Source organism: Crotalus tigris, unplaced genomic scaffold, assembly GCF_016545835.1.
Source record: "Crotalus tigris isolate CLP2741 ecotype Arizona unplaced genomic scaffold, ASM1654583v1 scf7180000018400.56284, whole genome shotgun sequence".
In the NCBI taxonomy this organism is placed as follows: domain Eukaryota; kingdom Metazoa; phylum Chordata; class Lepidosauria; order Squamata; family Viperidae; genus Crotalus; species Crotalus tigris.
The window spans coordinates 24,680-52,500 of NW_024096984.1; the positions used below are offsets into that span (position 1 = coordinate 24,680).

Below are 27,821 nucleotides of genomic sequence, written 5' to 3' on the forward strand. Positions count from 1 at the left end.
GCTAAACGAGGCAATTGTTAAATGCGTTTTGCCCCGTTTTACAACCTTTCTTGCCTTGCCACCGTTGTCAAGGGAATTATTGAATTAGTCAGCTAGTAAGGTGTTTGCTGAGTGAACCCAGCTTCCCCCGCAGACTCTGGTTGTCCAAAGGTCGCAAAAGGGGATGATCAGGTGACCCTGGGAAGGACGCTGCGACCGTCCTAAACACGAGTCCGTTGCCGAGCCTCCGAATTTTGATCCCGCGACCCACGGGGGATGCTGCAAGGACCGTTAACTAGGAAACACAGTCCCAAGTTGCTTATTTCAGTGCCATTGTCAGAAGAAGAAGAAGAAGAAGAAGAAGAAGAAGAAGAAGAAGAAGAAGAAGAAGAAGAAGAAGAAGAAGAAGAAGAAGAAGAAGAAGAAGAAGAATAAGAAGAAGAAGAAGAAGAAGAAGAAGAAGAAGAAGAAGCAGAAGAAGAAGAAGAAGAAGAAGAAGAAGAAGAAGAAGAAGAAGAAGAAGAAGAAGAAGAAGAAGAAGAAGAAGAAGAAGAAGAAGAAGAAGAAGAAGAAGAAGAAGAAGAAGAAGAAGAAGAAGAAGAAGAAGAAGAAGGTCAAGCAGGAAACGCTATACCATTTCAGACAAATGGCTGTCCAGTCTCTTCTTAAAAACTTCCAGTGTTGGACCATCCACCGCTTCTGGAGGCAGGTGGTTCCACAGGTTAATTGTTCTAACTGTAAGGAAGTTTCTCCTTAGTTCCAGGTTGCTTCTCTCTTTGATGAGTTTCCATCCATTGGTTCTTGTCCTGCCTTCAGGCGGAACAGTGGAGGGCTACTTATAAATAAGGATAGCTATGGCAAATCTTGACAGCATACTAAGAAGCAGAGACGTCACCCTGCCAACAAAAGCACGCATAGTCAAGGCCACGGTTTTCCCAGTTGCAATGTGTGGCTGTGAAAGCTGGACCATAAGAAAGGCTGAGAAGAATGGAGGCCTTTGAGCTCTGCTGCTGGAGAAGACTCCTGCGAGTCCCCTGGACTGCAAGGCGATCCAACCGGTCAGTCCTGGAGGAGATCCACCCCGACTGCTCTTGAGAAGGTCAGATCCTGAAGTTGAAACCCAAGTACTTTGGCCACCTAATGAGAACGAAGGACTCCCTGGAGAAGGGCCTGATGCTGGGAAAGATGGAGGGCAAGAGAAGAAGGGGACGACGGAGAAGGAGGTGGCCGGAGGGAGTCCCTGAAGCAGGAGGCGTGAGCTTCAATGGACTCCAGAAGATGGGAGAGGACAGGAAGGCCTGGAGGGACGTTGTCCATGGGGTCGCGAGGGGTCGGACACGGCTTTGCGACTAACAACAACTTATAAATAAATAAATGCTGAGAGATACGTGCTCCAGTACTACAGGCCTCCTCTCCACCAGAGGGTGTCCACGAGGAGCCTCAAACTTGCAACTCCAGACCTGAATTTCCATTTCCCAGGACCGGCTTGAACCAAACTCCAGGGTCGCCAGCCTGGTAGCGTTGCGAGACCTTCTTGAAATTAGCCAGGCCCTGTCCCTGGTGGGCTTCTTTGGGTGCCCAGCCCCTAAAAGACCTCCTGCCTAACAGACCCTAAGCCCTGGGCCTGTAAGGAGGCCCCACAAATTGGGGTCCCCTGTTTCTCCAGTTCCCCCTGGCCTCCGAGCCCGCTTTCGTCCCATATGCCCACCATGTCGGACAGACCCCTCAAACACAGGCAGAAATCCAAGCGGTGCGCCCTCTGCGAGGCTGCCTTTCCCGGGGCTGCGGAGGGAGACCTGTGTCCCCGCTGCTCCCTGCAGCCTCTCAGCCCCCCCGGTTTGGCAGCAGGGGGCTTAGGGTCCCAGTGGAGGGAGCCCAGGGCCCCTTCCCCCTCCGTCAGCTTGGGGGAAGACCCCAAGGATCCAGACCCCGAAGAGGACCCAGAGATCCAGAAGCTGGACTGGGTAAGTTTGAGCTGTCAATCTTTTTTCGGTCTACGGCCCTGACTCAAATCTCGTCTACAGGAGGACGGGTGTTTTTATTTTAAATTTTAATTTTGAGCCCACAAAATTTTAATTTTGAGCCCACAAAAATTTGCTCCTATCTGTTCCCCTGGTGCAAATACAGTTTGTTGTTGTTAGTTGCGAAGTTGTGTCCAACCCATTGCAACCCCACAGATTATTATTATTATTATTATTACTATCAATCATCGCACAGTCAGCCAGATGTTCAGACTGGATTTGGCATTTTGTCTACCTATCGAGTCCTTACCCAGGACCTGGGATAGGCAGATGTGGATGTTTGATGGTATTACAGATATCGTCGCAGGATGGAAGCAGTTCCTAGTAAGGCCGCCTTTTGCAATTGACTAATAGCGAATTTGTCAATGCCAACGGTGTTCAAGTGGTGCTCCAGTTGTTTTGGGATTGCACCCAAGGAGCCTATGACTATTGGTACCACCCTTGCTTGCTTTTGCCACAGTCTTTCTATTTCTATTTGAAGGTCTTTGTATTTTGTTATCTTCTCCAGTTCTTTCTATTATTATTATTATTATTATTATTATTATTATTATTATTATTATTATTATTATTATTATTATTATTAAAATAATACGTTCCTCCAGGCCTTCCTGTCCTCTACCATCTTCTGGAGTCCATTGAAGCTCACGCCTCCTGCTTCAGGGACTCCATCCAGCCACCTCATTCTCCGTCGTCCCCTTCTTCTCTTGCCCTCCATCTTTCCCAGCATCAGGCTCTTCTCCAGTGAGTCCTTCCTTCTCATTAGGTGCCCAAAGGACTTGAGTTTCAGCTTCAGGATCTGGCCTTCTCAAGAGCAGTCGGGGTTGATCTCCTCTAGGACTGACCAGTCTGATCACCTTGCAGTCCAGGGGACTCGCAGGAGTCTTCTCCAGCACCAGAGTTCAAAGGCCTCCATTCTTTGGCCTTTCTCAGCCTTTCTTACGGTCCAACTTTCACATCCATACATTGCAACTGGGAGAACCATGGCCTTGACTATACATACTGTTAGTGGCAGGGTGACATCTCTGCTTTTTAGTATGCTGTCTAGATTTGCCATGGCTTTCCTCCCCAGGAGCAAGCGTCTTTTCATTTCTTGGCTGCAGTCCCCATCTGCGGTGATCTTGGACCCAGGACGATAAAATCAGTCACTACCTCCATTTCTTCCCCATCTATTTGCCAGGAATTGAGAGGGCCGGATGCCAAGATCTTGGTTTTCTTAATGTGCAAATACAGTTAGTCCTCGATTTTCAACGGTTCAAAATTACAACGGCACCCCCCAAAAAAGTGACTTAGTTACTACCGTTTTTCACACTGAACAATCATGACAGAATCTCAAAAATTCAGCCGCTTGGCAACTGACTCATATTTATGACGGTTGCAGCATCCCGGAGGGGGGCATGTGATCCCCCTTATGGGACTTTTTGACGAGCAAAGTCAATTTGGAAGCCAGATTCACTTATCAACCGTATTAATGCTTAACAGCTGTGGCAAGAAAGGTCGTAAAATAGAGTAAAACGGACTTGACTGTCTTGCTTAGCAAAGGAAGTTTTGGGGTCAATTGTAGTCGTAAGTTGAGGATTACCTGTACATCAAACTACATGTTTGAATTTTGCCCAAGTATACAGTAATTAGTTGTTTTTTGACAAAAAGGTGGGGCTTCTGCAGTTCATTACAAGCTTCCTGCTGTTTCCTTTCCCCCACACTTCCATCCATCCATGCGTGGCAGGCAAATAATAGAACTTGGACAGACATTCCGTTCCAAAGCCCACTTTAATTGCATCCGTATCTCTTTGATGCAGTTAATAGTGATATTTACTGGAGCAAATTGGTTTGAGGCATTTGGAAAAGATGCATCAGATCAAAACTTAGAGCATATTTGTTGCATGCAAACAATCTGAGATGTGGTTTCAATCAGTCAATCAGAATAGAGCTGGAAGGGACCATGAAGGTCTTCTAGTCCAACCCCCTGCTCAAGCAGGAAACTTTATACCATGTCAGATAAGGGACTGTCCAGTCTCTTCATAAAAACCTGCAGTGATGGAGCATCTACAATTTCCGAAGGCAAGCAGTTCCACTGGTTAATTGCTCTCACTGTTAGGAAGTTTCTCCTTAATTCCAAATTGCTTCTCTCCTGGATTAGTTTCCATCCGTTGTTTCTTGTCTGTCCTTCTGGTGCTTTGGAAAATAGGTTGACCCCCCTCTTCTTTGTGGCAGCCCATTGAACACTGGAATACTGCTACCATGTCACTCCTACTCCTTTTTTCTAGACTGGCCGTACCCAGTTCCTGTAACTGTTCTTCATATGTTTTGGTCTCCAGGCCTTTAATCACCTTAGTTTTTCTCTTTTGCCCTTTTCCCAAAGTCTCAACGTCTTTTTTGTAATGTGACCAAAACTGGATGCAGTATTCCAGGTGTGGCCTTACTAAAGTTTCATAAAGCGGTACTAATACTTTACGTGATTTTGATTTGATGCTTTTGTTTATATACAACCAAGGATTATATTAGCTTTTTTGGCTGCTGCCGCACACGGCTGGCTCATGTTTAAGTGATCGTCCTATCCAGTTAAAAAGGATCTGATTGCAGGATTTGAAAAAGTTCTTTGTCTAGTCTAGATCCCTGACCACATCACTGGGTGTGATGGATACTTTTACTGCATTTAGTGCTAGCTCCTCTTCTGTCATGTAGCCTATCTGGCTGCCTGATATTTTTACTGAGTGCATCTAAATTGAATTGCATTCACATCTTTTTTCTTCTTATTAGTTAAATATATATTATGTTCCTCGAGATGCAGTTATGGAACAGGTTTTAAATTAACTCAATATTATTTTTTTTAAGGAATTGCTGGCTATGGAAAAACTTGAATCCTGGCAAACTCATCCTCACAAAAGGATGCTTTGACTGCCAATGCTTTTCAGTGCACGCGCTTCCTGCATATAGATGAATAAAACGTAGCTTAAGGCACAGTCAATATCTGGATAAAATTTTTAAGAAATCAAGTGTACCTTTTCTCTCCACTTATTTAATTACTTATTTATTTAATTACTTGGTTTTGATTGCAGTGACTGCTAATATTCCACTTCTCCCAAAAGTAATGTCGAAGGACAGGCTAGCAGGACCCATTGTCCCAGTAGCTGTGAAAATATTCAAGAAATCCATATCTTAAATCCGGGTGTCAAAATGATACTATACGATCTTCGTGCTGTTTTTAAAAGAACCATAATTGACAAATGTATGTATTATTGCTTGAAATGTTATTGTGGTAATGGTAAAACGCAGCCTAAAAATATTTCAAATAAATAAAATTACTGTTTATTTAAAAAAAAACTATTTGTTTTAAAGCCCCAGTTGTTTCAAAGGGATAACAGGCCACTTGGAATCTTTTCAATTTAAAATGTCTATCCTGAACTGCAGAGGTGCTTATGTTATTTGCAAAAACTCAAGGGCTGGGAAACGTTGCCGATTTTAAAATCAGCTTTTTTTCCAATAGGGCATTAGAAGAGCGACATCATGAAATGAACAAAGCCGTGTCACGTCCTTCTAGGAAAAATTCTTAATTGTAAATCATACTATGTATCAACAAGCAGTCTTAGCAGTTGGAAGGGACCTTGGAGGTCTTCTAGTCGAACCCCCTTGCTCAAGTGAGGTTGACAATTCTTATTATAGCAAACAAAATACAGAAAGGGCGGCCTTCGGGGGTCACCCAGAACCACGATTTCCTTAAACCACAGTTAGTCGCTGGCCCAGTTTGCACCCTACCCCAACCTGGCGCCCTTCAGATGCATTGCCATGGCAACACGCGACTGGAGGGAACCAGGTTGGGGAGGGCCCCCCCCCCTCAATCAGCGGGAGGCGAGCTCTGGTTTACAGGCTGGGGATGATGGGGCCGAGAACAGGGACCTCCAACAGTGGAGAAAAAGCTAGCCGAGGCCAGTTTCCAGCGGAACTTCCGGCGCGGGGGACGCCGTTTCCGCCCGGAATCTGCGCCAGCACTTGGTCCCTTCCGGTCGAGTCCGTCCGGGAGCGCTTCCGGTTCAGCCCAGCCCCGTTGGCAAGATTCGGGCGTGAAGAGCCGAGGAAGGACGCCGCCCGGGACAGGTGGGGAGGGGGACGCCGCCCCGGGGGGGGGGGAAGCAGGAGGACTCCCCCTTTTCTGGGGGATGCAGAGCTGGTTGCGGGGGGGCCTGCTCTGTTTTGGGGCGGGGGCGGCAGCAGGAACCGGTTCGCGGTGGGAGGGGAGCCGGGCGGTGGGCGACCGGGTGGGGGGGTGGATGGAAGAGTCGGGCCGGGGGGGGTGGGGTCAAAGGTCAAGGGGGTCCTCTGGGCGGCCGTGGGGGTGAAGTAGCTCCCAGGGATGTTGCATCAGAGCTGGGGAGGGGTCCTAAAGTGGAGGGGGGGAAGGGCAGGTGCAGACTTATGGGTCCAGCTCCCCCCCGGGGGGGCACAATATGGGCGGGGGGGGGAAACCTTCTGGGCTGCTCTTTTCAATTATTTATCATTTGGGCTGCTATTTTTAATTCTGTTCTCCCCCCCACACACCCTTAAGTCCTCGACTTACGACCACCGTTGAGCCCAGAATGTCTGTTGCAAAGAGAAACTTTTTTTTTAAGTGAGTTTTCTGGCCACCGTCGTTAAGCGAATCACCGCAGTTAGTCACGCGGTTGTTAGAAGTGAATCTGGCTCCCCCTCCCCCCCCCCGTTGACTTTGCTTGTCGCAAAAGGGGATCACGTGACCCACCGCGACTGTCATAAGTATGAATCACTAGCCAAGCGTCTGAATTTTGATCACGGGGCCCTGCAGGATGTTGCGACAGCCGTGTGAAAAACGATCCCAGCTCACTTTTTTTCAGTGCGGTTGTAACTTCGCATGCTCACGTAAGTCGAGGACTACCTGTGTATTTATTTATTTACCATATGGCATGCAGGTAGTCCTCAGCTCACAATGGTTCGTTTAGTGACTGTTCAGTGTTACAACATCACTGGGGGGGGGGAAAGGGACTTCGGACCCTTTTTCACACTTGCGAGCGTTGTAACATCCCCACAGTCCCGTGATCCAAATAACGACACTTGGCCACTGGTTCATATTTATGACAGTTGCGGTGTCCCCCGGGGCCATGTGATCCCCTTTGCAACCTTGGTTATAAGCCATATGGCAGGGGTCTTCAAACTTGGCTCTTTTATGACTTGTGGACTTCAACTCCCAGAATTCCTCAGCGTGCACGCTGGCTGAGGAGTTATGGGAGTTGAATTCCACAAGTCATAAAAGGGCCAGATTTGAAGACCCCTGAGATAGATGGTTAAATAGAAGTAGATAGAAAAGAAATAGATGGATAGGTAGATGGAGATAGAATCATCTTAGAATCAGAGAATATTAGAATCACCTTAGAATCACCTTAGAATCTTAGAATCAGAGAATATTAGAATCACCTTAGAATCAGAGAATATTAGAATTACCTTAGAATCATCTTAGAATCATAGAATATTAGAATCATCTTAGAATACCCTTAGAATCTTAGAATCAGAGAATCTTAGAATCATCTTAGAATTTTAGATTCACCTTAGAATCATCTTAGAATCACCTTAGAATCTTAGAATCACCTTAGAATCATCTTAGAATCAGAGAATATTAGAATCACCTTAGAATCATCTTAGAATAAGAGAATATTAGAATCATCTTAGAATCATCTTAGAATCAGAGAATCTTAGAATCACCTTAGAATCTTAGAATCAGAATCTTAGAATTTTAGAATCATCTTAGAATTATCTTAGAATCACCTTAGAATCTTAGAATCAGAATATTAGAATCACCTTAGAATCATCTTAGAATCAGAGAATATTAGAATCACCTTAGAATCTTAGAATCAGAGAATCTTAGAATCACCTTAGAATCATCTTAGAATCACCTTAGAATCTTAGAATCAGAATATTAGAATCACCTTAGAATCATCTTAGAATCAGAGAATATTAGAATCACCTTAGAATCACCTTAGAATCTTAGAATCAGAGAATATTAGAATCACCTTAGAATCAGAGAATATTAGAATTACCTTAGAATCATCTTAGAATCATAGAATATTAGAATCATCTTAGAATACCCTTAGAATCTTAGAATCAGAGAATCTTAGAATCATCTTAGAATTTTAGAATCACCTTAGAATCTTAGAATCAGAGAATCTTAAAGTCACCTTAGAATCACCTTAGTATGTATGTATGTATTTATTTATTTATTTATTTATTTATTTATGGGACTTATATACCGCTTTAAGTGCGAGCACTCTCTAAGCGGTGTACACCAGTAAGCAATGTATATATATATTTACATTGCCCCCAACAATCTGGGTCCTCATTTTACCTACCCCGGAAGGATGGAATGCTGAGTCAACCTTGAGCCGGTGAGATTTGAACCGCTGACCTGCTGAACACAGTCAGCTAAAGTGGCCTGCAGTACTGCACTCTAACTGCTGCGCCACCTCGGCTCATCATTTTAGAATCATCATAATCTTATAATTTTAGAATCTTAGAATTACGGAATCATGCAGCCATAGAACGGTAGGGCTGAAAGAGTCCTTGGAGGTCTTCTAGTCCAGCCCCCTGCTCAAGACAGGGTACCTTGAGGGGTCCTTGGTGACCTCTGAGCTTGCTTGTTTTCTCCCAAACATTTCATTACTCAAACTAGGTAACCTCATGGATGATGTTACTCTAGTTTGGGTAATGAAATGGCTGCGAGAAAACAAGCATAATCGGTGGGCACCAAGGACCCCTCATGTCAACCCTGAGCTACAAATAATTCTCCTTTATTAGCAACAGGAAACCTTATTCCATTCCAGACAAATGGCTGTCCAGTCTCTTCTTGAGAACCTCCAATGATGGAGCACCCACAACTTCTTGTGGCAAGTCGTTCCACTGGTTAATTGTTCTCCCTGTCAGGAAGTTTCTCCTTAGTACTAGGATGCTTCTCTCCTTGGTCAGTTTCCATCCGTTGCTTCTTGTCCTGCCCTCTGGTGCCCTAAAGCAGGGATTCCCAGCTGGGGGTGCGAGACAATATTCCAGGGAATGTGAAAACTTGGGTTTTCAAAATTATAGTGTGTATGCATAATTTGTGGCCATTATTTCAAATTTTTATAAGAGGTGCAAGAATATATCAGAAGCTTTTAGGGCAGCGGTTCTCAACCTATGGGTCGCGACCCCATTTGGGGTCGAACGACCATTTTACGGGGGTCGTGAAACAATGCGATCCGCCATTTTCCCCCCTCAGGGCGCGGCGCTGCCCATGCGCGCCGCACATGGGGGCGGCACGTCCGTGTGACAGGGGTCGCCGTCACACGAAGATTGAGAACCGCTGTTTTAGGGGTATAGAAAATGTTGGGAGCCACTGCCCTAAAGAATAAGTCAATCCCCTCTTCTTTCTGTGGTGTTGTTCTAGAGCAAGGGTCTTCAAACTGGCCCTTTTATGACTTGTGGACTTCAACTCCCAGAATTCCTCAGCGTGCACGCTGGCTGAGGAGTTATGGGAGTTGAATTCCACAAGTCATAAAAGGGCCAGATTTGAAGACCCCTGAGATAGATGGTTAAATAGAAGTAGATAGAAAAGAAATAGATGGATAGGTAGATGGAGATAGATAGATAGATAGATAGATAGATAGATAGATAGATAGATAGATAGATAGATAGATAGATAGATAGATAGATGGATGGATGGATGGATGGACGGACAGGGGGAGAGAGAGAGAGAGAGAAAGAAAGAAAAAAGAAAGAAAGAAAGAAAGAAAGAAAGAAAGAAAGAAAGAAAGAAAGAAAGAAAGAAAGAAAGAGAAAGAAAGATGGATAAAAGAGAGAGGGAGTTAATAGATAGATAGTGTGATAGACGAGAGGATAGGTGGATGGATGGATGTGATGGCGCTCTCACCAAAGGCGAGGTGAGAGAATAAATAGCTAAGATTAAGCACGCTGGCTGAGGAATTCTGGGAGTTGAAGTCCATAAATCATAAAAGGGCCAAGTTTGAAGACCCCTGTGATATGGTCATAAGTGTGAAAAACAGTCATATATCACATTTTTTTCCAATGCCGTAACTTTGAACCGTTACTAAACCAGCTTTTGTAAGTCGAGGAATACTTCTATGGGATCCAGCGTCTGACAAGACCCAGAATCAAATTCAGTTGCCCTATAAATTCATTAAATAAGCAGATGTGGCTGGATGGCGGCAGAGGACATTATGCAAGGCCTTGCCGTGCCCCACGGCCATTTACATCAGTGGTGTGTGCCAAGAACATTGTGCAAAGGACAGGAATGGTGGTGGTTGGCCTCCGGGGCAACCGGCCCAGGTTGCATAAACCCGGGGTGTGACTGTACTTTGTGATATTGGTTTGATATGACGTTGGTTGTTTCGTTTTCTCTTTATTTCTATTACTCTGCCTAGAATCAGACATGGTGACTTTCAGTGGCTTTCTCATTTCCTTGCGCTGTTCACAGGATTGCAGATAGTCCTTGACCTACGACTGCAATGGAGCCTAAAATTTCTGTTCCTAGGTGAGACATTTCTTCAGTGAGTGTGCCCCATTTTATGATCTTTCTTGCCATGGTTCTTAAGCGCATCCCCGCAGCTGTGCAGATAATAATACAGTTGTTAAGTGAATTGAATCGGAATAGAGCTGGAAGGGACCTTGGAGGTCTTCTAGTCCAACCCACAGCTCCAGCAGGAGAACCTATACCAGGGGTAGGCAATCTTGGCTCTTTTATGACTCGTGGACTTCAACTCCCAGAATTCCTGAGCCAGCCATGCTGAGGGGAAAGGGAGAGGTTTCCAAGCTGAGCCATGCTGGCTCAGGAATTCTGGGAATTGAAGTCCACAAGTCATGAAGGGGCCACAGTTCCCCCATGCTGGCTGAGGAATTCTGGGAGTTGAAGTCCACGAGTCATGAAGGGGCCAAAGTTTCCCTCATGCTGGCTCAAGAATTCTGGGAGTTGAAGTCCATGAGTCGTGAAGGGGCCATAGTTCCCCCACGCTGACTCAGGAATTCTGGGAGTTGAAGTCCGCGAGTCATGAAGGGGCCATAGTTCCCCCACGCTGGCTGAGGAATTCTGGGAGTTGAAGTCCACGAGTCCATCCCTTCTTAAAAGCCTTCAGTGATGGAGCACCCACAACTTCTGGTGGCAAGCAGTTCCACTAGTTAATTGTCCTCACTGTTAGGAAGTTTCTCCTTAGTTCCAGGTTGCTTCTTTCCTTGATTAGTTTCCATCCGTTGTTTCTTGTCCCGTCTTCAGCAGCTTTGGAAAATAGGTTGACACCCCTCCCCTTTGTGGCAGCCCCTCAAATACTAGAATATTGCTATCATGTCACCCTTAGCCCTTCTTTTCTCCGGCTTCCCCATTGCTTGTTAGAAACTCACAAAAGGGGATCACATGACCCTTGGATACTGCAACTGTCCTAAATACTGTAATGAATCAATTGCCAAGCATCTGAATTTTAATCATATGATCCTGGGCATGCTGCAATGGTCATAAGTGTGAAAAATGGTCTTATGTCACTTGTTTCATGCCCTTGCAACTTTGAACAGTCACTAAATCAGGGGTAGGCAACCTTGGCTCTTTTATGACTCGTGGACTTCAACTCCCAGAATTCCTGAGCCAGCATGGGGAAACTATGGCCCCTTCATGACTTACGGATTGCAACTCCCAGAATTCCTCAGCCAGCATGGGGGATCTATGGCCCCTTCATGACTCTTGGACTTCAACTCCCAGAATTCCTAAGCCAGCATGGGGGAACTGTGGCCCCTTCGTGACTGGTGGACTTCAACTCCCAGAATTCCTCAGGCAGAATGGGGGAACTATGGTCCCTTCATGACTCGTGGACTTCAACTCCCAGAATTCCTCAGCCAGCATGGGGGAACTATGGTCCCTTCATGACTCGTGGACTTCAACTCCCAGAATTCCTCAGCCAGCATGGCTCAGCTTGGAAACCTCTCCCTTTCCCCTCAGCATTGCTGACTCAGGAATTCTGGGAGTTGAAGTCCACGAATCATGAGGGGGCCATAGTTTCCCCATGCTGGCTCAGGAATTGAAGTCCACCAGTCATAAAAGAGCCCAGGTTGCCCACCCCTGCACTAAATGAACTGTTGTCAATCAAGTATTAGCTGTCCTAACGTAACACCTGCAGAAATTCACTTAACAACTGTGGCAAGACAAGTTGTAAAATGGGGCAAAACTCACTTAACAGCTGCTTTGCTTAGCCACGGAAATGTTGGCCTCTGGTGTGGATCGTAAGCCAAGGGCTACCTGTAGTGTAATCTGGACCCCAGTGTGGAAAACCACACAGGTACGATGACCTCCCCAAAAGCTGAAGGTGCAGCTGTTAAAAGTATCCTCCAAAGGTTGTGGCATTCGTTAATATTAGTTATATTAGTCACGATGTTGGTTATATTAGTCATAAATGTCTGTAGCTGGTCCAATGAAAAAATGTACAAAAGAGATGGTTTTCATCCATCCAAGAAAGGGACTGAGTTATTCAGCTATAAATTCACAGATTTTCTGGAGAAATATTTAAACCAAACAACGGGGACAGTGAGTTAATTGATACAGAACATCCCTGTCCCCGGCAGTCTAAAAATTACAGGGTTAGCAGTGCATGTAACATAGATGTGTGTCTGTGGTCAAGAATATCAACCTTGCTATCAAGCAAAATCAAGCTTTTCATAGCGAGTGCCACACAAAGTGCACTAACCAAATAGGTGGTAAGAAAATAGGGGAACTCCGGCACCACACTGGTTATGTAGAAAGTAAACACGGGGTGAGCCAATAAAGGACTCAAATGTCTATACACCAATGCACAGAGTATGAACAGCAAACAGGGTGAGCTAGAAATTCAGGTTAACGAGGGCAGATATGATATTGTTGCCATTACGCAAACACGGTGGGATGGAATACCCAGCTAGAGGGATTTAAATTATCTAAAAGAGACAGACTAAAAGAGGAGGCGGAGTTGCTCTGTATGTAAGAAATAACTACATCTCTACAGAAATAGAGCACAACAATGATGAAAACTGTCTTGAATGCATTTGGGTCAATATAAAAGTGTGTGGGGGGGAAATGACATTGCCATAGGTGTATACCATAAGCCACCCAACCCAATAGATGAACTTTTTGCTAGTCACCTAACTAAAGTATGTAGAAAACACATCACAATAGTCATGGGGGACTTTAATTACCCTGGCATCAACTGGGAGACAACAATCATATTTTGCTAATGATTAATTGAATGTTAATTGAATGTAAAAAAGTTGGTTGGTTCATTATCTTTTATCCTGGTCCCATCGGGTTTTTGTTTTTTGTTGTTGCAGCTGCTGGGACAATAGTCAAAAGTGCCCTTTCAACATTGCGGTGGTTCTGACATACCAAGTGTGGGCGTCATTGTGTATAGCGCAGCCATGGGCGTTGTGAACTCTGACCGTTGGCAAAGTCGATAGACTTGCATAAGCTCTCCTCCCCAAGCCCTTAAGTGTGGCAGTCATTTCAGTGTGTGTGTCTGTGTGTGTGTGTGTGCAGGCGAGAAAAACGTGGGATCTGGGTCCACAAAGGTGCTTTTTCAAGAGGCAACTGGAGTGTCTTGTTTTGTTTTTTTCTTTGAAGACGTTTCGCTTCTCGTCCCAGAAGCTTCTTCAGCTCTGATTGGAGGGTGGGGAAATGGAAGGATTTATACTCCTTGCAGACAGCCGGTCCTTTGCCTCCTTTTAGAGAGTCGTTGAGGCCACTTGGAGGTTTACCTGTGTCCTCAAGATCACTTGAGTGGTGCAAATGGGTGTGGAGCTTCCTTGGCTACAGGATGTTATCTGCCCTGGGTCCCTTCCCGGTTGAAGACAGGCACACAGGCTGTTGGGGATGAGTTTGTGCTGTCTGCATCTCTAACTGATGGAGCACCCACAACTTCTGGAGGCAACTTAGAATCATCTTAGAATCACCCTAGAATCTTATAATCTCAGAATTTTAGAATCCTAGAATCGCCTTAGTATCATTTTAGAATCATCTTAGAATCAGAGAATCTTAGAATCACCTTAGAATCTTAGAATCACCTTAGAATCAGAGAGTATTAGAATTACCTTAGAATCATCTTAGAATCAGAGAAGAATCACCTTAGAATCTTAGAATCAGAATCTTAGAATTTTAGAATCACCTTAGAATCATCTTAGAATCACCTTAGAATCAGAATATTAGAATCACCTTAGAATCAGAATATTAGAATCACCTTAGAATCATCTTAGAATCAGAGAATATTAGAATCACCTTAGAATCACCTTAGAATCTTAGAATCACCTTAGAATCAGAGAATATTAGAATCACCTTAGAATCAGAGAATATTAGAATCACCTTAGAATCTTAGAGTCACCTTAGAATCACCTTAGTATCACCTTAGTATGTATGTATGTATGTATGTATTTATTTATTTATTTATGAGACTTATATACGCTTTAAGTGCAAGCACTCTCTAAGCAGTGTATACCAGTAAGCAATGTATATATATATTTACATTGCCCCCAACAATCTGGGTCCTCATTTTACCTACCCCGGAAGGATGGAAGGCTGAGTCAACCTTGAGCCGGTGAGATTTGAACCGCTGACCTGCTGAACACAGTCAGCTAAAGTGGCCTGCAGTACTGCACTCTAACTGCTGCGCCACCTCGGCTCATCATTTTAGAATCATCATAATCTTATAATTTTAGAATCTTAGAATTACGGAATCATGCAGCCATAGAACGGTAGGGCTGAAAGAGTCCTTGGAGGTCTTCTAGTCCAGCCCCCTGCTCAAGACAGGGTACCTTGAGGGGTCCTTGGTGACCTCTGAGCTTGCTTGTTTTCTCCCAGACATTTCATTACTCAAACTAGGTAACCTCATGGATGATGTTACTCTAGTTTGGGTAATGAAATGGCTGCGAGAAAACAAGCATAATCGGTGGGCACCAAGGACCCCTCATGTCAACCCTGAGCTACAAATAATTCTCCTTTATTAGCAACAGGAGACCTTATTCCGTTCCAGACAAATGGCTGTCCAGTCTCTTCTTGAGAACCTCCAATGATGGAGCACTCACAACTTCTTGTGGCAAGTCGTTCCACTGGTTAATTGTTCTCCCTGTCAAGAAGTTTCCTCTTACTACTAGGATGCTTCTCTCCTTGGTCAGTTTCCATCCGTTGCTTCTTGTCCTGCCCTCTAGTGCCCTAAAGCAGGGGTTCCCAGCTGGGGGTGTGAGACAATATTCCAGGGAGTGTGAAAACTTGGGTTTTCAAAATTATAGTGTGTATGCATAATTTGTGGCCATTATTTCAAACTTTTATAAGAGGTGCGAGAATATATCAGAAGCTTTTAGGGCAGCGGTTCTCAACCTATGGGTCGCGACCCCATTTGGGGTCGAACAACCATTTTACGGGGGTCGTGAAACAATGCGATCCGCCATTTTTCCCCCTCGGGGCGGCGCTGCGCATGCGCGCCGCGCATGGGGGCGGCGCATCCGTGTGACAGGGGTCGCCGTCACACGAAGATTGAGAACCGCTGTTTTAGGGGTATAGAAAATGTTGGGAGCCACTGCCCTAAAGAATAAGTCAATCCCCTCTTCTTTCTGTGGTGTTGTTCTAGAGCAAGGGTCTTCAAACTGGCCCTTTTATGACTTGTGGACTTCAACTCCCAGAATTCCTCAGCCAGGCACACTAGCTGAGGAATTCTGGGAATTGAAGTCTGCACATCATGAAGGGGCCATAGTTCCCCCACGTTGGCTGAGGAATTCTGGGAGTTGAAGTCCGCACGTCATGAAGGGGCCATAGTTCCCCCATGCTGGCTGAGGAATTCTGGGAGTTGAAGTCCCCCAGTCATGAAGGGACCATAGTTCCCCCATGCTGGCTGAGGAATTCTGGGAGTTGAAGTCCCCCAGTCATGAAGGGACCATAGTTCCCCCATGCTGGCTCAGGAATTCTGGGAGTTGAAGTCCACGAGTCATGAAGGGGCCATAGTTCCCGCACGCTGGCTCAGGAATTCTGGGAGTTGAAGTCCGCAAGTCATGAAGGGGCCACAGTTCCCCCATGCTGGCTGAGGAATTCTGGGAGTTGAAGTCCCATGCCATGTTCCCCCATGCTGGCTCAGGAATTCTGGAGTTGAAGTCCACGAGTCATGAAGGGGCCATAGTTCCCGCACGCTGGCTCAGGAATTCTGGGAGTTGAAGTCCGCAAGTCATGAAGGGGCCACAGTTCCCCCCCCATGCTGGCTGAGGAATTCTGGGAGTTGAAGTCCGCAAGTCATGAAGGGGCCACAGTTCCCCCCCATGCTGGCTGAGGAATTCTGGGAGTTGAAGTCCCCCAGTCATGAAGGGGCCATAGTTCCCCCATGCTGGTTGATGAATTCTGGGAGTTGAAGTCCGCAAGTCATGAAGGGGCCACAGTTCCCCCCCCCCCCATGCTGGCTGAGGAATTCTGGAAGTTGAAGTCCGCAAGACCTCTGTTCTAGAGCAAGGGTGTCCAACCTCAGCAACGTCAAGACTTGTGGATGTCAACTCCCAGAATTCTCCCCCTGGGAGTTGAAGTCAGGAAGTCTTGAAGCTGCCGAGGTTGCCCATCAGGAAGGAGTTTCTTTCTGATCTGAACACTCTCACATTGCTTTTTTCTTGTGCATTGGGGAAATCCTCTGTCAACAAATCATATAATCCAAGAACTGGGTGTTGAGTTTGTACAAAGGGTGTGTATCATTGAAACCACAGCAAAAGAAAAGATTTCACAAAATTGGCACTCGCTCACAGAACATGACAGAGCATGTGATTCCTCGGACAGCAGGCTCTGATCTTGTTTTCTGGGCTGGAACCGAAAGTCTCCGGGGCCTCTCCTTTTCACAGGATATGCATGTTTGGGACCTGCCTGTCCTGGCCTGGACAACTTCCTGACAGGCATTTCCTTCCCTCCCAATTTACACGTCAGATTAAGAATTTTCCCTCCAAGTACCCTCTCTTTACAAGAGAGTAGAAAATAAATAGAATAGAATAGAATAGAATAGAGAAAATGAATAGAAAATAGAATAAAAATAAGAATAAGAATAGAATAGAATAGAATAGGAGAAAGAATAGAATAGGGAAAATGAATAGAATAGAGAAAATGAATAGAAAATAGAATTAGAATAGAATAGAATAGAATAGAATAGAATAGAATAGAATAGAATAGGAGAAAGAATAGAATAGGGAAAATGAATAGAATAGAGAAAATGAATAGAGAATAGAATAGAATAGAATAGAATAGAATAGAATAGAATAGAATAGAATAGAATAGAATAGAGAAAATGAATAGAATAGAGAAAATAGAATAGAATAGAATAGAGAAAATGAATAGAATAGAGAAAGAATAGAATAGAATAGGGAAAATGAATAGAATAGAGAAAGAATAGAATAGGGAAAATGAATAGAAAATAGAATAGAATAAGAATAGAATAGAATAGAGAAAATGAATAGAATAGAGAAAGAATAGAATAGAGTAGAATAGAATAGAGAAAAGGAACAGAAGAAAGAAAGAATAGAATAGAATAACAAATAGAAATAGAATAGAATAGAATAGAATATGGAATGAAATAATAATAGGATAGGATAGCATAGCATAGCATAGGATAGGGCAGTAATGGCGAACCTTTTAGAGACCTGAGCGCCCAAACTGCAACCCAAAACCCACTTATATATCATAGGTGCCGGATGGATGTGGCCCAATGGGTGAGCATGGCTTCCCGCGAGAAGTTGAAATTGATTGATTGAACCTTTTTTTTTTTTTTTTTTTGCACACGGCGGAGGCCTAAAGCGAAAAGGTTTTATAAAACCCAGCTGAAGGCCTAGGACTGGGGCGATGGCGTGCGTGCCCACAGAGAGGGCTCTGATTGCCGCCTCTGGCACCCGTGCCATAGGTTCGCCACCACGGGAATAGAATAAATGAATAGAATAGAGAAAGAATAGAATAGAGAATAGAATAGAAGAATGGAATGGAATGGACAGGTCCTCCTGCTTGAGCAGGGGGGGGGGCTAGACTAGAAGACCTCCCAGGTCCCTTCCAGCCCTATTCTATTCAAAACAGTCCCTAAACGAATCTTTGCAAGTCAAGGACCGCCCGCAAACTTTTGCCCAGGCTTTTACAGTGCTGAAATAAGCAGCGGTCCTGCCCGCAGTTTCAAACATGGTTGCTGGGTTGGGAGAGAAAACAACAACAACTCAGTAGTATTAGCCGTGTCCAATATTGCCTGGACAGCTGGTTTTTCCTGTGACTCCAGCAGGGACAAACAATTTGTGCGTAAGAGAGCCACACAAATCCCTCCCTCCCTCCTCGCCCCACTTCTCCTGACCGACGGACGTGCCAGCGTGAGCCTTCTGCTCCGTTGGCATTCAGCCGGACAGCCGGGCACTGCCCCCCCCCCCGTTTTCCTTTTCTTTCACCAGTTCCCTTAAAACGCCTGCTTGGATCCTCCAGGTGTCTCCAGCCGATCTCCCAGAGGCGATTGCCGGGATGGATCCCCAGATCTCGGCCAGATTAAACTCCAGGAAGAGGAGGAAAGAAGGAGCGGGTTCCAACGGGGCCGCCCAGACAGACGGCATCCCGTTGAAAGTGCCCCGCAACTGTATAGTAAGTGGAGAAGGGCTGGGTCCACAGGGGTAGGCAGCCTTGGCTCTTTGATGACTGGTGGACTTCAACTCCCAGAATTCCTGAGCCAGCCTGGCTCAGCTTGGAAATGTCTCCCTTTCCCCTCAGCGTGCCTGGCTGAAGAATTCTGGGAGTTGAAGTCCGCAAGTCATGAAGGGGCCATAGTTTCCCCATGCTGGCTCAGGAATTCTGGGAGTTGAAGTCCACGAGTCATGAAGGGGCCATAGTTCCCCCATGCTGGCTGAGGAATTCTGGGAGTTGAAGTCCACGAGTCATGAGGAGGCCATAGTTCCCCCATGCTGGCTCAGGAATTCTGGGAGTTGAAGTCCACGAGTCATGAAGGGGCCATAGTTCCCCATGCTGGCTGAGGAATTCTGGGAGTTGAAGTCCATGAGTCATCAAGGGGGCCATAGTTCCCTCATGCTGGCTCAGGAATTCTGGGAGTTGAAGTCCACGAGTCATAAAAGAGCCAAGGTGGCCTACCCCTGGGCTGGGAGAAGGGATGGTGGGTGGGCTTCAATTCCCCAAAGGCCTAGAAAGTGGGTGGGCTTCCATACCCAGAATTCTCCAGCCAGCATGGCTGACTGGGGGATTCTGGGAGTTGAAGTCCAGCCACTTTCAAGAGGCTGAGGTTGAAAGACACTTCTCTAGGATGACTCAATCGCTGTTTTTCTCCTGGGAAAAAAATCACATTTGTTAACTGCAGTCTGTTTTTTCCGTCAGATTCTGATCTTACAGTCATCTCAGTTGACACAAGTGACCCATTTTGTTTTGTTTTGTTTCTTTTTTATTTTTATTATTTTTTTTATTTTACTTATTTTTTGTTTTGTTTTATTTTGCTTGTTTTTCATGTTGCTTTTTATTTCATTTTAGCTTTTATTTATTATTTTTGCTTTACTTTGCTTTATTTTAATTTCTTTTTCTTTTACATTTTTTATTTTACTTTATTTTGCTTATTTTTTTCCTTTTATTTTTTATTTCATTTTAACTTTTTTGTTTTATTTTGCTTTACTTTATTTTAATTTCTTTTTATTTTACTTATTTTTTATTTTCCTTTAGTTTGCTTATTTTTTTATTTCATTTTAACTTCTATTTCATTTTAACTTTCATTTATTATTTTTATTTTACTTCACTTTATCTATTTTAATTTCTTTTTATTTTACTTGTTTTTATTTCATTTCTATTTATTTTACTATATTACTATGCGGGCTGGAGAATTCTGGGAGTTGAAGTCCACACGTCTTAAACTTGGCAAGCTTCGGAAACATTGCTATAAAATAGAGTTCTCCAGGGCTAATCCTCACATTAACATATGACAAAGAATAATAATAAAGTTGGAAGGGACCTTGGAGGTCATCTAGTCCAGCCCCCTGCTACAATAATATGCTACAATAATTATATAATTCCTGCTCTGATGCCTCTTTTCCTAACCCTCATAAACATTGAATAAACATCTTTTTCTGATTTTTATTTTTTTAAACCCAGGGATTGCGAGAGCCGGCTCCATTTTCCGATGAGCTGGAAGTGGACTACAGCAAGCCCTACACACGAGTCACGTTTGAAGAGGCAACGAGAGGAACGCCCTGTAAGTGTTTTTTTTTTTATTTTGTATTATTATTATTATTATTATTATTATTATTATGGATCATCGCACAGTCAGCCAGATGTTCAGACTGGGTTTGGCATTTTGTCTACCTATCGAGTCCTTACCCAGGACCTGGGATAGGCAGATGTGGATGTTTGATGGTATTACAGGTATCGTCGCAGGATGGAAGCAGTTCCTAGTAAGGCCGCCTTTTGCAATTGACTAATAGCGAATTTGTCAATGCCAATGGTGTTCAAGTGGTGCTCCAGTTGTTTTGGAATTGCACCCAAGGCGCCTATGACTATTGATACTGTTGTTGTTGTTGTTGTTGTTATTATTAAGCTGGAAGAGACCTTGGAGGTCATGTAGTCCAACCCCCTGCTCGGGCAGGAAATCCTATACCATTTCGGACAAATGGCTGTCCAGTCGCTTCTTAAAAACCTCCAATGTTGGAGCATTCACCACTTCTGGAGGCAGGTGGTTCCACTGCTTAATTGTCCTCACTGTCAGGAAATTTATCCTTAATTCTAGCTTGCTTCTCTCCTTGAGTAGAAGTTGGACTTGTTAATATTTAATACCCTAAGCCAGTTGGACATTGATGTTTGAGAGAGTTGGAAGGGACCTTGGAGGTAGTAGTAGTAGTAGTAGTAGTAGTAGTAGTAGTAGTAGTAGTAGTAGTGATAATAATAATAATAATAATAATAATAATAATAATAATAATAATAATAGACTCTCTGCCACATGATTGGATAATAAAGTGCCTAGAAATAACAGGAGTCAGTAGAAACATCAGAAAATTTGTGCAAAGATCGATGGCACAATGGAAGACACAGTTGCAGATCAATGGTGAGAGGCTGGGAGAGGTTAATATCAAGAGAGGAATATTTCAAGGAGATTCATTATCACCATTACTATTTGTTATTGCACTGTTTCCTCTGTCAACAATACTGAATAACTCAGGACATGGCTATCAAACATCAAAAACATCTGCCAGACTATCCCACCTCCTTTACATGGATGATCTGAAGCTGTATGGAAAAACATCATCTGAAATAGAATCGCTGCTCAACACTGTCCGTATATATAGCCAAGATATTGTAATGGAGTTTGGCTTGGACAAATGTGCCACACTTACTATCAAACAAGGAAAAATAGTGAAAACTGAAGGAATCAAGATGCCCACGAAAATAACATTAAGAGTCTGGATGAGGAAGAGTACTACAAATACTTGGGTATCCTTCAAGCTGACAACATCAAGCACACTGAAGTCAAGAAAAAGATTAGAGGTGAATACATCAAGAGAGTGAAGAAGATCTTAAAATCCAAACTCAATGGAGGAAATACCATAAAGGCAATCAACACCTGGGCAATCCCAGTCATTAGGTACACAGCTGGAATAGTGGACTGGACTCAAGCAGAACTAAAAGCAATGGATAGGCAGACCAGAAAAATAATGACAATGAATCATGCCCTTCATCCACGCAGTGACATTGATAGACTTTATCTACCAAGGCAAATAGGTGGGCGTGGAATGCTACAAGTACATCAGATGGTTGAAGAAGAAAAAATGGCTTTGGAAGAATATCTGAAGAACAATGATGAAGATGCACTGAAATTAGTATATCAGGAAGGCTTACTAACTACTGGAGAGACCAAACTGGCCTACAAGAAAGACCAAATGAAGAACAGAATAGAGGCATGGGAAGACAAAGCACTACATGGCCAATACATTAAAAAAATAGCTGGGAAAGCAGATAATAATAAAACCTGGCAATGGCTAAGAGCAGGAAAATTGAAGAAAGAGACCGAGGGACTAATTCTGGCTGCACAAGACCAAGCCTTAAGGACAAATGCATACAAAGTCAAAATTGAGAAGACAGCAACAGACAGTAAGTGCCGCCTATGCAAAGAAGCTGAAGAAACAGTGGACCACTTGGTAAGCTGTTGCAAGAAGATTGCACAGACTGATTACAAGCAGCGGCATGACAAAGTAGCAACAATGGTGCATTGGAAGATCTGCAAAAAATATCATTTGCCTGTAAGCAAAAACTGGTGGGATCATAAAATAGAGAAAGTCATAGAAAATGATAAAATAAAACTGCTCTGGGACTTCAGAATTCAAACAGACAAGCACCTGCAACATAACACCCCAGACTTAACAATTGTCGATAAGAAAGACAAAAAAGTCTGGATAGTGGACGTGGCAGTGCCTGGAGATAGCAGAATAGAAGAGAAAGAACTGGAGAAGATAACAAAATACAAAGACCTACAAATAGAAATAGAAAGACTGTGGCAAAAGCAAGCAAGGGTAGTACCAATAGTAATAGGCTCCTTGGGTGCAATCCCAAAACAACTGGAGCACCACTTGAACACCTTGGCATTGACAAATTCGCTATTAGTCAATTGCAAAAGGCGGCCTTACTAGGAACTGCTTCCATCCTGCGACGATACCTGTAATACCATCAAACATCCACATCTGCCTATCCCAGGTCCTGGGTAAGGACTCGATAGGTAGACAAAATGCCAAATCCAGTCTGAACATCTGGCTGACTGTGCGATGATCCATAATAATAATAATAATAATAGAGTTGGAAGGCACCTTGGAGGTCATCTAGTCCAACCTCCCTGTTCAGGCAGGAAACCCTATATCGTTTCAGACAAATGGCTGTCCAGTCTCTTCTTGAACACTTCCAGTGTTGGAGCATTCACAGGTTCTGGAGGCAGGTTGTTTCACTGGTTAATTGTTCTCACTGTCAGGAAGTTTCTCCTTAGTTCTAGGTTGCTTCTCTCCTTGATGAGTTTCCATCCGTTGTTTCTTGTCCTGCCTTCAGGGGCTTTGGAGAATAGCTTGACTCCCTCTTCTTTGGGGCAGCCCCTGAGATACTGGAAGGCTGCTATCATGTCCCCCCTCGTCCTTCTCTTCGTTAAACTAGACATACCCAATTCAGCAACCATTCCTTATATGTTTTAGCCTCCAGTCCCCTGATCATCTTTGTTGCTCTTCTCTGTACTCTTTCTAGAGTCTCAACATCTTTTTTACATCGTGGTGACCAAAACTGGACGCAGTATTCCAAGTGTGGCCTTACCAAGGCCTTGTAAAGTGGTATTCATAATTTTATCTGTAAGCCCAAAATCATCAATTCTTGTTGTGCAGGGAGGTCCTCGACTTAACGACGCTGACCAAAGCGAATTACGACCGTTTTTCACCCCGACCGTTGCAGCACGTTCAAAACTTTGACACGCTTGGCAACCGATTCACATTTCTCACCGTCTGTTTGCCCCCTTTTACGACCTTCCTGGCCACGGTCGTTAAACGCATCACTGCAGCGGTTGAGTTAGTAACACGGTTGTTAAGCGGATCTGGCTTCCCCCATGGACTTGGCTTGTCAGACAGTCGCAAAAGGGGATCACCTGACCCCCCCCCCCCCAGGACACGGCGGCCATTGTAAATACGAGTCGGTTGCCAAGCGTCCGACTTTTGATCACATGACCACGACGGTCGCAAGTGTGAAAAAAAGCGTCCTAGGTCACATCTTTCGGCGCCGTCGTAAGTTGGAACGGTCGCTAAACGAAAGGTTGCAAGTCCGATGGCATCCGCTTAACGACTCCAGCGGCCGCTTAACAACCTGAAAAAAAAGATGGCGTCAGTCAGGTTGGTTACCTTACAAGCGTCCTAACTTAACGACCTAACGGGCAGCATCCATTACGGTCGTAAGCTGAGGACCGCCTGTGTGCCAGCCGAATGCTCTTCTAACCTACGTCAACCTTTGCAAACGGAGAAGGGGCGTTGTAGTCGAGATTCAAAAGCCTTTCGTTTTTGGCCGCTGTTGGAGCAACTTTCTGGCAGCTGAGAGTTGAGGAGGCAGGGAAAGGAACTCCAGGTCAGCAGAGAGGAAATGTCAGGATCACAACTAGGTTAGTTAGTTGTGCAGCCCGATCTCCCGAGATTTAAAACGGATTTTTCTAGCACTGATGATGTTCCCTAGTTGGGTCATGAAATGTCTGCAAGAAAACCACCCAGCTCAGAGAGCACCCAGGACCCCACAGTTCTCCTCCTCCTCCTCCTCTCCGCAAATCTCACTCCTTTCTAGCACTGATGATGTTACCTAGTTAGGGTAATGAAACGTCTGCAAGAAAACCACCAAGTTCAGAGAGCACCAAGGACCCCACAATCCTTTCTTTTTTTCTTTCTTTCTTTCTCTCTCTCTCTCTCTCTCTCTCTCTCTCTCTTTTCTTTCTCTTCTCCTCCTCCTCAAACTCCACTCCCTTCTAGCACTATGATGTCACCTAATTTAGGTAATGAAATGTTGGCAAGAAAACAACCCAGAAAGCACCAAGGACCCCTCAGTTCTCCTCCTTCCTTCTCCTCTCTGCAATCCCCACTCCCTTCTAGCACTGATGATGTAACCTACTTGGGTCATGAAATGTCTTCAAGAACACCACCAAGTTCAGAGAGCACCAAGGACTCCACAATGCTTTCTCTTTCTTTCTTTCTTTCTTTCTTTCTTTCTTTCTTTCTTTCTTTCTCTTTCTTTCTTTCTTTCTTTCTTTCTTTCTCTTCTACTCCTCCTCCTCTTCCTCCTTCTCTCCCCAAGCCCCCTCCCTTCTAGCACTGATGATGTTGCCTAGCTGGGTCATGAAACATCTGCAAGGAAACAACCCAGCTCAGAGAACACTAGTGACCCATAATTCTTTTCTTCTTCCTCCTCTTCCTTCTCCTCCTCCTTTCCTCCTCTTCTTCCTCTTCCTTCCCACCAACCCCACTCCCTTGTAGCACTGATGATGTTCCCTAGTTGGGTCATGAAACATATGCAAAAAAAGGACCAAGCTCAGAGAGCACTAAAGACCCCCCCCCCATCCTCCTCCTCCTTGCAAATCCCACACCCTTCTAGCCCTGATGATATTGCCTAGTTGAGTCAAGAAACGTCTGCAAGAAAATCACCATGCTCAGAGAGCACCAAGGACCCCACAATCCTTTTCTTCTTCTTCTTCTTCCTCCTCCTCCTCCTCCCTCCCTCCCTCCCTTCTAGCACTGATGAGGTTCCCTAGTTGGGTCATGAAACGTCTGCAAGAAAACCACCCAGCTCAGAGAGCACCCAGGACCCCACAATCCTTTCTCTCTCTCTCTCTCTCTCTCTCTCTCTCTCTCTCTCTCTCTCTCTCTCTTTCTTTCTTTCTTTCTTTCTCTCTCTCTTTCTTTCTTCTCTTTCCTTTTCTTTATTTTTCTTTCTCTTTCTTTCTTTCTCTTCTCCTCCTCCTTCTTTCTGCACACCCCTCTCCCTTCTAGCACTGATGATGTTGCCTAGTTGGGTCATGAAATGTCTGCAAGAAAACCACCAAGCTCAGAGAGCAGCCAGGACCCCACAATCCTTTCTTTCTTTCTTTCTTTCTTTCTTTCTTTCTTTCTTTCTTTCTTTCTTTCTTTCTTTCTTTCTTTCTTTCTTCCTTCCTTCCTTCCTTCCTTCCTTCCTTTCTTTCTTTCTCTCTTACTCTTTCTTTCTTTCTCTCTTTGTTTCTTCTTTCCTTTCTTTCTTTCTCTTTCTTTCTTTCTTTCTTTCTTTCTTTCTTTCTTTCTTTCTTTCTCCTCCTCCTCCTTCTCCTCTCCGCAAGCCTCCCTCCCTTCTAGCACTGATGATGTTGCCTAGTTGGGTCATGAAACGTCTGCAAGAAAGCCACCCAGCTCAGAGAGCACCCAGGACCCTGCAGTTCAGCCCTGAGCTACCCATGTCCTCTTCTCCTTTGGTGTGCCTGTTACATGCCTTGAGCTACGTCCGTCCGTTGCTATTTCGATTCTGCTCACTTTTTCACATGGACCAAAGCCGGCCGTGACTGCCTGCAAGTGGCATCCCGGCCTGGTATTTGTCCACTCACACCTCCAGGCGATGTCTCACTTCCAGTCCTGACGAAAATAATCCTGGCTTAGCTTTAAATTCCAGGGTGTAAGTTCAGAGGGGTCATTTTAGCTATTCTTGAAGCTGCCGACAGATCTCTCTGCTAGCTGCCACGTGGCTTGACGCTGAGGAAGTAGGATGGAAAGTCCCTCAATCCACGCCAGTTTGTGTAGTGACCGTTCTGTAACGATGCTAAGAAAAAGACTCAGGCATGTCTTGAGCAGAGGTTTGAAGCTGCAAGACACAGCTTCACAAAACTCTTTGAGTTTATTGTTTCTTATATACTTTTTACATACATAGGCTTTACCATTAACTGCTGACATTTTCCATTTAGAAGTTTAACCTTTACTTGTTGAGCTAAAGTAATTGAAAAATTCCTTCATATAAGCCAGTGTTTCCCAAACTTGACAATTTTAAGGCATGAGGACTTCAACTCCCAGAATTCCACAGCCAGCGTTGCTGGCTGTGGAATTCTGGGAGTTGAAGTCCACATGCCTTAAAATTGTCAAGTTTGGGAAACACTGATATAAGCAATTATTTTGTAGTAACACATTACCTGTGGAGAGCAGGTAAAAACAAATACAGGTAAATTAGAAAAGGAGAAAGAACTGATAAAGACAAGAAGAGATAAAGACAGGAAGAGATCAGGGGGAACTTAAAGCATATTATTTATTTAGGTAGGTAAGATATTAAGTCAAAAGGGGGTGATCTTTTGGCTGCTTCCTTGGGACAAAGGGTATCAAAAGGTTATGAGGTTTGTGTGGGGGCAATGCATGGCAGTTTGCTGCACGTGCAAATTCCTCCACACGTTCAAAGTTACAACGGCCCTGGAAGAAAAGTGGATTACGGCCTTTTTTTCAGCCTTACGACTCTGGCGACATGCCCACGGTCACGGGATCAAAATTCCGGCGCTCGGCCACAGACTCACATTTACGACCGTCTCAACGTCCAGGGGGTTCATCTGACCCCCTTTGACAGCCTTCCAAAAGTCCACGGGGAAGCCGCAGCGGTTCCCTTAGCAACGGTGGCAAGGAAAGTTGTGAGGAAAAAATAGATTTCACAGATGTCTCGCTTAGCGACGGGAAAATTCGGGGGTCGTTTGAGGTGGTAAGTCGAGGGCCATCTGTGATCCTGCAAAGGTGGGCAGGACATGTGTCCTGCGACAAGCTTTCGCGGCGTCCGGATAGAAGCTCCTGCCTCGCCTTGGTCGATGGACTCCTAGGGCTGGAAGGGACCTTGGAGGTCATCTAGTCCAACCCCTTGCCCAAAGTAGGAAACTAATCAAGGAGAGAAGCAAGCTAGAACTAAGGAGAAACTTCCTGAGAGAACAATTAACCAGTGGAACTGCCTGCCTCCAGAAGCGGTGAATGCTCCAACACTGGCGGTTTTTAAGAAGAGACTGGACAGCCATGTGTCCGAAATGGTCTAGGGTTTCCTACCTCAGCAGGGGGTTGGACTATATGACCTCCAGGGTCCCTTCCAACGTTGTTGTTATTGTTGTTATTATTATTATTATTATTATTATTATTATATTGGCTGTCCAATCTCTTTTTAAAAAACCTCCAGTGATGGAGCACCCACAGCTTCTGGTGGCCAGCTGTTCCACTGGCTAATCGTCTTCACTGTTAGGAAGTTTCTCCTTAATTCCACATTGCTTCTCTCTTTGATGATTTTCCATCCATTGTTTCTTGTCCTGCCTTCTGGTGCTTTGGAGA

The 27,821-nt window shown here is 44.6% G+C and overlaps 1 protein-coding gene across 2 annotated transcripts in view; it reads left to right on the plus strand.

Moving 5' to 3' along the window:
* Positions 1-5,981: 5,981 nt before the first annotated feature.
* Positions 5,982-27,821, plus strand: part of LOC120311941 (choline-phosphate cytidylyltransferase A-like) — a 25,472-nt gene continuing 3,632 nt past the window's right edge. Inside the window, exons 1-4 of one of the 2 annotated variants that reach the window (XM_039352045.1) lie at positions 6,050-6,092; positions 10,412-10,521; positions 18,460-18,612; positions 20,116-20,215. In XM_039352045.1, coding sequence (XP_039207979.1) covers positions 18,496-18,612; positions 20,116-20,215 — 217 coding nt within the window. In that variant the 5' untranslated portion in view covers positions 6,050-6,092; positions 10,412-10,521; positions 18,460-18,495. Of the gene's footprint in view, positions 6,093-10,411; positions 10,522-18,459; positions 18,613-20,115; positions 20,216-27,821 lie in introns of both variants that reach the window. The other variant, XM_039352044.1, reaches the window with a different exon arrangement.